The 12,886-nt window shown below is 41.8% G+C and overlaps 2 protein-coding genes across 2 annotated transcripts; both read right to left on the minus strand.

Annotated features, from left to right (window-relative positions):
- Positions 1-60: 60 nt before the first annotated feature.
- LOC108036214 (zinc finger protein 99) lies at positions 61-845 on the minus strand. The gene has a single exon (XM_017112206.2). The coding sequence runs from the start codon at positions 838-840 to the stop codon at positions 85-87; it is 756 nt and encodes a 251-aa protein (XP_016967695.1). The 5' UTR covers positions 841-845; the 3' UTR covers positions 61-84.
- Positions 846-7,119: 6,274 nt separating this feature from the next.
- On the minus strand, positions 7,120-8,250 carry LOC108036213 (serine protease grass). The gene is made up of 4 exons (XM_017112204.2): positions 8,015-8,250; positions 7,898-7,943; positions 7,682-7,836; positions 7,120-7,619 (listed from the first exon to the last, which is right to left on the minus strand). Exons 1-4 carry the CDS (start codon positions 8,214-8,216, stop codon positions 7,228-7,230), a joined length of 795 nt encoding a protein of 264 aa, XP_016967693.1. The 5' UTR covers positions 8,217-8,250; the 3' UTR covers positions 7,120-7,227.
- Between the last annotated feature and the right edge of the window lie 4,636 nt (positions 8,251-12,886).

A 12,886-nucleotide genomic window follows, 5' to 3' on the forward strand; every position in this document is an offset into this window, starting at 1 on the left:
AAAAATAGTATAGTTTTCAATTTAAATTGTAATATTTAACTTTACCATAGTGTACTTAGAGATATCATAATTTTACAACATTCATTATTCCTTCTTTTTGGCCATCTCTCCCTGACAGAATTTTAAATGACGGTTCAAGAAGCCCTCGAGCTTGTACATCCGCCCACAACGGTGGCAGCTCAACTCGGCCTTCCTCTTGGGGGGCACGGCTCGCGCTCTCTCCACTTCCTGGTTCCTCAGTCGCTGGACACATTTGTCGCAGGCATAGCGACGGGTCACATGACCCCGTTTAAAGTGGGCCACAAAGGCCTTCCGGCAGAAGAGGCAATCGAAGGCCTTGGAGACGGTGAAAGCGTCATTCTCGGGGGAGTCCTGCTTGGATTTCGGGGTCTTCAGATAACTCGTCAAGTGAGAACGATATTCCACCTCCGTTTCGTACTCCAAATGGCAGGACTCGCACTTTTGTTTGGTTCTGTTGTGGAGGAGCCTGTGGCTTCTCAAGGCCGCCACGGTGGGAAAGGTCCCCTGGCAAATGCTGCACTGCATCGAGGGCATCAATACCCCATTCTTCTTCATCTGCTCGAAGCGCCGCTCGCAGGCCAGCATGTGGACCTTGAAGGCACCGGCCGTGCGAATTCCATTGCCACAGTACGTACAGTGGAAAAGCTGCGTGTTTTGGTCGCGGTAAGATAGAGGCTTTTGCACCGCCAGAGGCTCCGGAATCCTTGGCTCCGAACAGGGGGCTATATACACCCGGGTTTCTATACCATTTTCCCTCTTCACCGACAGCAGAGTGGCCGGTTGCAGGTCCACAGATATCACTTCACCAGTACTTGCCATGACGTTCGCCGGGAAGAAGGTTAGGAAGAAAGAAGAAAGTGAGAAAGTCGCCTGTCATCCTGTCTGATGGATAGAAAGTTGGTACTCGATTCCCGATACTCGAAAGCTGCCAGGGATGGCGAAGAAAGAAAGGTAGTACGCGAAAAGTATACCACAAAATTTGTACCATTTTGAACTCCGTCGTATAACCGATTTTTAACTTTGACAAACGCTCATCTAACGATATTTCCAGAATAGAAGAGACTTCATTTTAATATTTATCATATCACTTACTCATCTACAAAGCTACTATATAATTTATATTACTGCATATTTTGAGCATTTTTGAGGCACTAATTACTTACAATATAAAATTTTTTTACATTGTACCATTTATTAAACCTTTTTAGGTGGATTTCCAATTTAATATCCATTCTTAGAGACATTTTCTTTTCCGCATAGTTACGTCATACAACTTCGTAAAGGGTCCTAGGAAGTTAGTAGCAACGTTTTATTAATAAAATTTTTATATTTTTGAACGGATTTATTTTTACATTTTACTAACTAACAACAAATTTATTATAGTATGTATACATAATACAATCAATAAAACTTGAGTGTGGGGTAAATAAGTTTACTATTTCGGCTTCCTGGCTATAAACACACTTATCTTTAGCAAAGAAGCAACCGAAAAAGATTTAATGGAAATCACAACAAATCATAAAACAAATGACCTGTTTAGTTTTAAGAAGGTCTCTCAACTTTGGATATTCAACAACATGTCTTCGGAGCACACTTAATCCCGACCCCGCCCCACGCCCTCCATTGTGGTAAGCTTCGGATCCTTGCTTTATGACACGCGTAATGCGAGTCAAAATATGCAATTAAACAAAAACTTCTTGACTGGAAAAATATTTGCATAACTTGGGCAAACAAATGTCGGAGCACGTCGTCCTCGTCACCAGTCAGCAGTCGACAGTGCCGAGTTGTTGTTGAACTTGTCATTACACACGCACAAACCGGGGGTTACCAGTCATCAGAGCCACCCACAAGCCACCCATTTGGCCACCCCACCCGCCGGGAGGAGGGTGGTGCTCTCACTAAAGTGTGGATTAATAGCCGGGGTGGTGCTGCTGCCAGAAATCAGCGCTCGTAAAATTTACGTAAAATTCATTAAGCGCAACAAAAGACGCTGGCTGAGAGGAAACAGGTTGGGCCGAAAAGGGGGCGGCTGCAATCGCTTAGAGACAAAGCCCTGCATAGTTGATAAGGCGCGTCCTTCGGGGGTTGCGGTGGGGGTTAAGTGGGTGGAGGATTGGGTGGCTGTTTGGTGGGTGCCTGCTGCCGTCTTGCGGTGCCCGCCAGTGCCTCCTGCCAAGTCAGGCGTCAAGCCTCGCTGAGAACACCAATTTGTGTCATTCCAAAGGATACAACGTTATTGTTGCGCCATCAAGGCGCTGCTACACTCCAATATACTTTTCCATGAATATTAAACATATTTTTCATAAATTTGTAAGGTATTGAAGTGCTTTTAAAAGGATAGGTCAGAAGACGGTTAACTTGTAAAATAGTTTAAGACAGTTTTTTTTTGTAAAGCAAACCAATTTTATGAGTTTTTTTTAAAAAAAGAGCCATTTATTGAAAAATGGATTGGATATGCAATCAAATAATAATATCTTGATTACTAATTAAAAGTTATCATAATCACAGATTATAAACAAAAAAGTATTGGAAATGTTTCGAAAACTCAAACAATAAAACTGAAATCTATCGCCTATTCTATCTATATGTTCCAGGCTTCTTAATCTTATACGTCCACTGAATCCAGAATACCAAACCATACCTAACTCAACGTGTCCTTATTTTCTTTCAACCTTTATGTTTCTTTTAAAGTAACTATACCAAAAGATTTAACCCTAAAGGTGAAGTAAACCCTTCGATGGACACTTAGAAATCCCCTTTCTAACATTGAAAATATTTTTATTCTGTGCCTGAAAACCTTTGAAATTTTGAAGAGTGCTCGTACTCCTTTCACCGCCCACTTCTAATGTCCCTCGGCTCTTGTGCAGCGGGGCGCGACTATTCCGCGCTCCTTAAGTAGCCCGACATTGTGGCAGATCCTTTGCAATCGCAGGCCCATCACCGGCTCCCAGATCCCGTCAGACTACGGACTCCTGCTCCCGCCGACTGACAGATTAGCGTGTTGACATCAAGTTTGTCCTTTGGCAGTGCAGGCTAACATATGGCCCGGCGACTTTAAGTATCGGGCGAATCGGGGTGCACATGCAAATGCTGATGGAGCCACGCATTACAGCATGTTGCGGTCGCTCCTGGTGGGCGTGGCTCTGCTGTTTCCCATCTCCCGCATCCCGGCTGGCGGCTCCTGTGGCATGTAATGAGTTTTCCATTGCCCGCACACGGGGCATCAGGTTTCCCGAGCCTACACAACCGCTGATTTGTGTGGCTGATAATAGGGCCCGCGGTAATGCTGGTAATTAACGTCTTTCTGTCCACCGATATCGGGATGTATTGACGGCCATTGTCAAGGGCGTGCTTTATTTGCAGCACAGCGGCCTCCCCAACACTGGCCAACAAACAGAATTGAGCCAAACGGAAAATCTGGCCACACAAAGCTTAATACTTTGCCAACAAAATATTAGCGAGCAATAGGTATTGATGATGGGCTGCCGCTGGCCTCAAAGAAATGCGATTCCGTCCTTGCTTTACGATCCACTGCGACTAAATTCTCAAAGACTCTACAAATGCCCAGCAATGTTTTTAATTTATATGGTATTAAAGTAGAGAGAACTTAGTATTAATACCACAAAATAAATACATTAAAAAAACTTTTAAAAAGTATAGAGAAACAAGAGGCAAAATTTAAACTTTTCAAAATGTTGATTCTTTTTTATTTAACTTACAGTTTTTCTACATTGATTTTCAAGAATTAAATTTGTAAATTCCAAATAAATGAATGCCTATTCTTATAATGTGTGTAATTTAATAGGATTTCTTTCAAGCTAAACTGGCGGCAACATGTGTGAAATACCAAATGAAAATGTCGGTGAAAAACTAACGAAAGCTAGCTGAAAATGGCCGGGGAAAATAAAACGCTGGCGGCCAACGCTTTCATGTCGTCCATAAAAATAGCAGACGCATAAAAAATTAATAAGCGGTGGCCAGCGAGCGAGGACGACGCACTGCCGTTGCTTCTGTCTCTGGAATAAAAAACCCTTCTGTGCCGAACCCCTGACCCCTAACCCTTAACTCCTCCGGCTCCTCCTGCCCCCCGCCCCCGACTGCTGTCCACTGTGGCAGACATCATTAATGCATAATTCAAGCGTTTGGCAGTTTTGTGCTCGGTGCTTTCAATATTCAATTTGAATGCCGCCCAAAGCGATTCGAAGCGGTTTTGTGTCTGCAGCATTGTTGTCCTTTTTCGCCGTCGCCGCTGTCCTCTGGCCCATTTTGTTTTCGTCTTCGCTTTCATGCTCGCTTATTTATTTGACCGCCCCCCAATTTCCACGCCCACTTTTCCGCTTTTCCATCAACGTATACACTACCTGCTGCATTATTCAGACGCCTCGACTCGGAATCGAACAAAATGCATGATAAACAATTTCCAGCGAAGGAAAGGGCTGGGGGAAATGGGGGCGGAGACAATGGCCGCTTAGTCTCGTCATCTTGCTGTTGTTTTTCCGAACAGCTTTCCCCCTCTTCCCGCTCAATCCCATTCGAAGGTACAACAATGGCGATCAGAAGAATAGAAAAAGCTATTTTTATCACCAAGGAAAATATCAAATTCCTTTTCAATACACCTTTTTAGGTACATAAAACAAATATCTGTCTCCCCGTTTATTTGTATTCTAATTAGTAAAATACGGGCTATTTTTTTAGATATGCGATAAATAAAACAAATATCTGTCTCCCCGTTTATTTGTATTCTAATTAGTAAAATACGGGCTATTTTTTTAGATATGCGATCATTATAAGAAACGTTAAATAATAAAAATCTGAAACTAAGGGTATTTTAGTTTTAGTTGTTTACGATCCAAAATTAAAAAAATAAACTCAAGGTCCAATTTCTTAAACGTCTTATTAATCTTGTGTTATTGATAGAATGTTTGTTTATTTAAAATAACTAATATTTTTAAATATAAGAATTTTAGGTTTTGCCTTATGTATCTTTTTAAATGTAGTCTTGTTGAAGAGCCCTACAACTTTAATAGTCCTCTGACTTGCCATCACCCCTCACTATTTTGTTGACCCCTGCTGTACGCCCTGCATGCGTTAGTTGTTTATTAAATATAAATGATTGTCACTTGCGGCATGTCGGCCGCCGTGTCCCTTTCGAAGTGAGGCGAAATGTTGATGGTGATGATTGCTCGAATTTCATTGGGCCAGGACCATGGCCGCAGGACACCAGGCTCTTATTGCGATTCCTTGTTTGAGCTGCAATTGCTTGCAATTTCGCCCTAACATGCGAGGACATGGGAGGCACTTTTCTTTGGGCGGGCGCCGCTTTGACAAGTCATGCAATTGATATCGATACTGGCCATTTGGACGCCATAAATGTGGATTGTCACGACCACGACGGCATCCCGTCAACAAAGCGGCAGCGGAGTCCTCCACTCCGCGGATCCGCCGCCGGGCAATCATCGTCAATCGCCCGATATTGACCACAAAATGCCATTAAAAAATAATTACGTATTTTAATTGGCATTTAGTTGGGGCAAAAAATTAAGTGCGTTCAACTTAAAATGTGATTACACCCGCTGCATTCTATAAAGGGGGAAAAACAGGAAGGATCAGCGAGGTGTGCGCAGCAATTAACTTTCAATCGAATGGCTGTACTTGATGCAAGTGGGTGCTACGGAATCCGGGTACAATATAATAGGGCTCCTCTGGTATCTAAAAGGTTTTGGTCTTTAGTAATTATTATGTAATATAATACTAACAGATATTATTGCATATTAAAACCCTTTAAAGAGTACAAAGAGTTGAGTCACTTGTATAAATAGACACACTATAAAAAGCATCTCTAAAACATTTATTTTATGATTTAAGTCTTCTTTGTATATAAGGCTTATTCAAATTTGTTAATATTATTTTAGAATTCATATTTTTTGGAGTATACAATTTATTGTTTTTATAAAATGTACTTGAAATATATTTTTAAAAGAGCATTTGAAAACCCCCAGTTGCTCCCTTGATTATTTTGCATTGCTGATTACATTATATATTTTTTTTAAGCTGGACGGGAATAACATGAGCCTGCATGTGTCACCTGATGCGCATCAAAGTACCTGATTGTAGTTGGCACTTAAAAATCAATTAACAGCGGCTGCGTCACAAATAATTCCAAAATAGCCAGACAGATGGAGAGTTCTTTCAGCGCGAGACCGGGATTTTTGTCCGCAATAACTTTACATTCCTTGTGATATATTTTTGTAACCAGCTCTGCGGCAGCTTTGGGCCACCTCAAATGGTGTGGCAACATGGCATTCCCCTGGTCGTCCACCTTTCCCCCCAATTGCGTGCTCTACCCACCGAACCACGAAAGCCCCACCACTCCGGCCAGAAAACAACACTAATTGCGGCATTAAAATAAACTACAATTGCAAATGGCGCATTTTATTTCGAGCCAGGAGGGGGGGCAAAAAAGGTCCTTGCTGGCCGCAGTCTGTTGTTATTATTTGCTGCAGTTGCTGCTATTTCTGTTTGCCATTTGCATTTCCGCTGGGTGGTGCATTTTTCTATGTAATTGTGGTTCCGTAATGTGTGACAATTAAATCAGGTTCGTGGAAATTTCTGCGCCGAAAGCGAATGAGCGAGAGATCCCAGGGAAGATGGCCAAAAAATCAGCTCCACAATTGGCGCAATGCCCCTAAAATTGCCCCTCCTCGTAGGCCTCACGTATGCCATAATCATATTTAAGGGCTTCCTGGAATATTCGTGCGACTGCAACCTCAATTGCAATTGCAATTGCTGTTGAACAGTTGGTTAGCTGGACTCGTCCGCCACTTTTCCGCCGTTTCCCGGCCTTTCCCGGCTTTTCCCGCTTTTCCATCTGCCATCGTCCATCGCGCTCGTTGCCCGCTGCTCTGTTTGGTTGAAAACCACAAATTAAGCAGAGAAATCCTTGCCGTGCATGCCAACGATGGCGCCGAGGCAAACAAAAAAGTTCAAAAGCAGGGGAAATTAACAAAAATGTGTGGGGACTAACGAATACCCATTAAATTAATGAAAGATTCTTAAAAGTATGGCGCTTACAGGAAATAAAAGACATAAATATACTCTGTGAGTAAGAATAATTTTAAAACAGCGTCACATAATTAACATTATTAAAACATCACTTAACCAATTTTTTGCAATAGCTGTGCATTTCTTTTATAATTAACCCTTTTGTTAGAACCAGTTTCTTCGCAGTGTATTCAAAAGCCAGGGCATATAGCTCGTGAGGTCCATATGAATGCTATAGCCATCGCAATTACCCGTGACTGAGTTGACAATTCCGAACTGGGCAAAGATATAGACGCCTCTGTACTTCAGCAGGGCTCCCAATGGGCTGCCAGAGTCCCCGAAGCAAGCGAACTTCGAGGGATTCCTGCAGCATATAGTGTTACTCGGTGCCCCGCAGAAGTGTTTCTCCACCCGGTGGAGGGACATTGCCTGGAGCGTCGTAGGCATTTCGTAGTGGTGGGCACTCTGGCCCCAGCCGGTTAAGGTGAAGTCCTGAATCCTGTCTGCGACGGACTGGAAGCCAGAATTTGTGAAAATGCAGATCGGTCTGACGCCAGCTGCAAAGGAAGATAATTTACTTTTTAAAATATATTAAAAATTGGTAATCAAAATGGATTACCATTGTACACCACTGTTCGATCCAATTTAAGCACTGCAATGTCATCGTGCTGGAAGTTTACGTAGTGCTCATGACGATATATATTTATAACTCTATAGTCCGTAGTGCGGCCATCTGTTGTCCTCGAGGAGTCGTACTCTCCCAATCTCACATATCTGTTATGACACCAAGGCAGTATTAAAAATATGCACATTTATAAGGAATATTGTAACGTACAAATTATCGTTGACTTGCGTGCAATGAGCTGCAGTCAGAACGAAGCCTATAACGAGGTATTCATATTATTCAAACATTTAAAGTTAACAAAAATATAATAATTTAATAAATACGCACGGTATGCAATAAGTGAGCCCCCACAAGCAAACCCTCCATTGCGAATTAAGTACGCCATCCAAGGAGATCTTCGTGCATTCTGACCACCAATAACTCTCTGTCCATATGGTGCTAAGCATTGTGGGTCCAGAAATCCAGAGAATACTGGTTGTCCGAGTCTTAGAAGTGCCGTCAAAATAAGCAGAGTGATCGCGGACGTCATCTCAAAGGAAACAGCCAAAACCAACTGATTTTACAATGCCACATTTATTTCGTATTATAAATAAAGAAAAGCTGAGTGCTCAAAGTGATGACGATTACAAATAAATTTGTTCATATAAAGTTGAATTCTTATATATAAAGCGATAGGCACAATGATTTCTTGGGAAACTGAATAAAGAAGCAGTACTTTGATAAGGATGGTTTTTTTATAAATAAAATATATGGATTAAAACGATTGTATAATATTAACTTTGTTTTTACCTCATTAATGCTGTTTTTTTAGTAAATATATTTAATTTTGCTTTGCTGTAATAAAAACACATTCTGAAAAATTGTGGAAAAAAGTCATAATATTTTTTAAAAGCTTTGTGGATCACACGTAGGGCAGACCCCCAGCTAAGTCGATTAATGGGTACTGAAAAAATACAAACGCAGGCGAGCGCCCACAAACATGCAACATCCCGACCGCAATGTATTACGGGGGGCGTGGCAGGTCTGGGCAGCCAGATAAATGCCCGTTGCTGCTGCAGTTGTTGCTGCTGCTGCTGTTGTTGCTGCCATTGTCGTTGCCATGTTGCCACGTTGCATGCAAACAAGTGCAACACACACCCGAGCACGGCGGCAGCACAAGGACTGGGACGCTGACACGCTGGTGCCCGCACGTCAGCGCTCGTGCGTTTATTTGCCGTTTCCGTTTCCGCCTGTCGTCGTCGGCGTCATCGGCGTCATCGCTCCTGCTCCAGGACGCGGATCCGCAGCCTTAACCCTCCACAACCCCGCCCCTTGCGGTCAATTGCAGAGCTGGGATTGCGCGTTAATAAGTTGCTGCTGTGCAGTTGTTGGTGCTGCTGCTGCTGCTGCGTTACTGATGCTGTTGTCACTGCCGCAAGGACTTTGCATGTAATGCACTTGCAAGTATCACGGCTTCCGTAATTTCCATAGGACCCCATTCAGCCATTCGCAGAATGGCAACATAGTCAACTAGTCAACGCAGGCACTATCAGCATCGGCAACATGTTGCTGCTACAGAGTGGCAAGAGCAGCTCCGGCAGATAGCATCGCCAAAGTGGCAACACAAAGTTGTTGTCCCCGTTTCGCTGAGTAACAACAGTGTCTCCTTGCCACTGGAGTTTTTATGTGCCCGTCCAGGAACTAATAACCGTAATGTCCAACGTTTATTGAAAAAAGGTGGCCAGGTGGGGTGTCGAGCACGGACTTATTTTTATATCTGCACTCGTATATATGAAACCCACGCCGGCAGTCGGACGGTTCATAAATATTTCCAGCAGCTGCACGGATGCAACTTTTTGGCGTCGCATTTAATGAAGCAGCCACTGGCTTGACCAACTCCCTGCCCCTGTGCCCGAGGAAATCAAGAGTTTTCCCCAGCAAAAGTTTCCCTCCGACAGTCTGGCACTTTTCCTTTCAGCACTGCAAAGATAACTTTCTGGGCGGCGCTCGCATTTTATTTGAACAGATTAAAGATGTCTGTGAATGTAGGGAATTAGGAGTTTATGGTTTGAGATTTTGTCATCCATTTAAAACAAACAAAACGTATAAAACATTTGAAATCGGTTGTGTGCAAATAAAAGGGGAAGACTATAATAATAGTATCAATAAACTTCGAACTTTTTTTAAACCTATGGGTTTTGTAAATATTGTAGTATTTTATATTGAAAAAAACTTTTAATATTTTTAAGGGAGAAATTCTTTTAAGTAGTTAAATGGTTTTTTACTATAACATTTTAGGTATGCATTTTATTTTATTTATGAATTTAAAAAAAAAAGCTAATACGAAAATTGCGGACTTGAAATATTGTTTTAGATATCACATTCGTGGAGTGACTTTGTCTTCTGGAAAACCATTAAACCATAAGATCATAAGTTTTGTAGATAATGTACTATAGTATTTTGAAAACAATGAAAACAACTTGTAATAATTTTAAGGGGGAAATTTCCGATAGATAGTTAAATGGTTTTTAATATTAAAATTTTAGGAATGCATTATAAATAATTTGGGTATTTTTGAAATTAACAACAATGAAAAGTGCGGATATGAAATATTTTTTTAGTTATCAGAGGTTTCCTTACCAAATGTTTCCTAAGACCCATTTTTTTCTCAGTGCCTTAAGAAGGCAGTTGCGGTCATCTATAAATGCTGGCCATACATTATGCATGGGCTGGAAGAAAAATGATCAACAAATGATTGACATCGGAGCTGCCCCTAAAACTTGTTCCTCCTACGAGTTTCCCACCGCAGAGAAAGAACCCTGCGTTTTCCGGGCTGGAAAAAACTTTGGCAAAGTGAAAAACTTGCTGTCAGCATTAGATAAGCGCCACAAGTTAATAGACTTGTAAAACACACACACTCTTCTGCAGGACTGACCTCTCGAAAGAGGGGTGTTAAGGGTATCTAACCGAAAGAGGAATTTTATTTATTTGTTTGTCGCTGGCATGTGGCGCGTGTTCCCGGTTCCACCCTCCGTCTGCTGTCCGTATAAAAAATAGTGATATAAATAAAAATGTTATATACGCCCACTCCGGCCGGGGGGAGGGGCGTGGCAGTCGGCTTATCAGCCAACTAACAATTTAGGTTGTCAACTTGAAGGGCAGCCGGAGATGTCGATGTGTATCGGGGGGCCATGGGGGTGTAAGGGCAAAACTTTTCTGTTTAACCAGACTTTTGCTTAATTTGAGCGTCTGCGGCTTGGCCTGTGGTCCCTAGCGCTCAGCCCTTAGCCCGTTTTGTTTGATCTCTGACCCGGTCAAAGTTTAGCTCATCAACAAATGATCCACGGAAGGCGGGGACCCGGGCGATTGACAGCCCACTTCCGTTTCCCCCAGCCGGCGTGTGTGCCTGCTTATCATCCACTGTAGCAACTTTCCAAGTCGATTTCAATTAATCAATTGTCAAAATACTTGACAGCAGAATTTATAACTCATTTGGAGTAGTATAGTAAACCCAAAGTGGGGGGAGACCGGCAACAGCAGGATGTTGCGGCGGCTGGTGTTTGTGTTGCTCGGTGTAAGCTTCAAACACTGGACGACAAAGTACGGGCACAAACAGAGGTGGCTGGGAATCCAAACGACAAGTGTAAAAATGCAATCACAGAGGCGTGGCATCTTCATACATTGTTGTTCGCGATGTTGTTGCCGTTGTTCGCCGGCGTTGACATTGCCATGTCATCACTCTCCCTCAGACAGTCAGTCAACTAGGAAGCCCCGGCCCCCAACCCATCGCTCCTCTTCAGGGTTTATGTTCTGTTATTTACAATAGCGCATTTTTACACATATTTTTTCAAAGTCAACAACATGATTTTCGCAGTCTACGCTGCGCGACGTGTGTATAAAACCCAAACACAGCAGCAACACGAGAGCACACAAAAAAATAATATCCAAAAGATGCATAGAAAAATTGTTCATTTAGTTTCTACAAAAAGTGGTATACATTTCATCGTTTTTTTAGGCAATTAGATATTAAATTCAATTACCATACATTATTCATTTTAATATATATATTTTTCTACGACATTCTTATATATTTTGTTTTCATGTTAATAGTAACACCATAATTTATATAGTCGCATTTTTATTTCATGTATTTTGTTTTTATGTTCTTAGCCACCGAATAAAAAATGTAATTCTATAATATAAAATTCTAGATGGAAGATTAACTATTTTCTTCGTAATTAAAAATGTAGGATCCGGTTCTATTCTCATCTAAAAAAAAGTTTTACCAAGTGTGATAAGAAGCGCAAAAACTTTTAAAAAAGTATAAAACAAAACAAATAAAAATTTAATTATATTAAGTAACATTTTGTGGGACTTATGAAATTATATTTTGTATAATAAAATAGTGGTGTAATGGTGTATATTTTAAAAGGTAATTTTAACAACCAAATGCTTGGTTTTACTTAGTTTATTTTTGTGTGTATGGCAGCAACAGGGAAACAACATTTACATTTTAAGTAGTTTTTAAATCGCTGCAGACAAACGTCAGCGTGTTGACAATTTATCATGTTCCTGCTCCTTCGCTCGGAAGCGGGCGAGTGGGTGGATTTGGGCCAAGTTGGGTGGATCTGGTGGCGCCGGGTGGTGCGACGTGATACATCCGGGACCAGGACCACCCGTTGCGCTAAGGCCAGTGCAATTTTTGATTGATTGCTGTCAGCTGGCGGAGTGTTTAAGCACAGACTCCAACTATAAGGACTGCCACGTATTTGCCAGCAGGAAATTCCAGCAAAAGCGAGGAAAACCTCAACTCACTGCTCTTTGCGAATTTTCTTTTTAATTAATTTAAGGCCGAATGCAACTTATTGATTTATGTGCGGGCCTGCAAATGAGCCTGAAAGGCGGCAGCGGCTGCTGCGTCCACTTAAGGGAAGAATACTCAATTAGCTGCGACTGCGAATGACGACGATGATGCAACTGCACCTGGAAAAATGGATTGAAAAGTGCAGCAGCAGGGAAAGATAGTTTCTGTAAATACGAAGTATTTGACTCCAATTAAAAAAAGCAACCTGTACCTTTAGATGTATTTTTCGTTGGATGGTTTTTAGTTACGAAATGGAAGCAATTTAAAATACGTTTGCATTATGACGCCCAACAAAAATGCGGAGCCAGAAATACAAATATGTTCAGAAAAAACTAATTGAGTTCTTCCAATAAAAA

Source organism: Drosophila biarmipes, chromosome 2R (genome assembly GCF_025231255.1).
Source record: "Drosophila biarmipes strain raj3 chromosome 2R, RU_DBia_V1.1, whole genome shotgun sequence".
Taxonomy (NCBI): Eukaryota; Metazoa; Arthropoda; class Insecta; order Diptera; family Drosophilidae; genus Drosophila; species Drosophila biarmipes.

Bases quoted from the DNA above. Each gene is read 5' to 3' on its own strand.
- LOC108036214 (XM_017112206.2), bottom strand. From the start codon at position 840: ATGGCAAGTACTGGTGAAGTGATATCTGTGGACCTGCAACCGGCCACT.
- LOC108036213 (XM_017112204.2), bottom strand. From the start codon at position 8,216: ATGACGTCCGCGATCACTCTGCTTATTTTGACGGCACTTCTAAGACTC. The intron at 7,944-8,014 runs GTGCGTATTTAT...ACCTCGTTATAG, and splicing joins GGGCTCACTTATTGCATACC to GCTTCGTTCTGACTGCAGCT. The intron at 7,620-7,681 runs GTAATCCATTTT...CTTCCTTTGCAG, and splicing joins TCGAACAGTGGTGTACAATG to CTGGCGTCAGACCGATCTGC.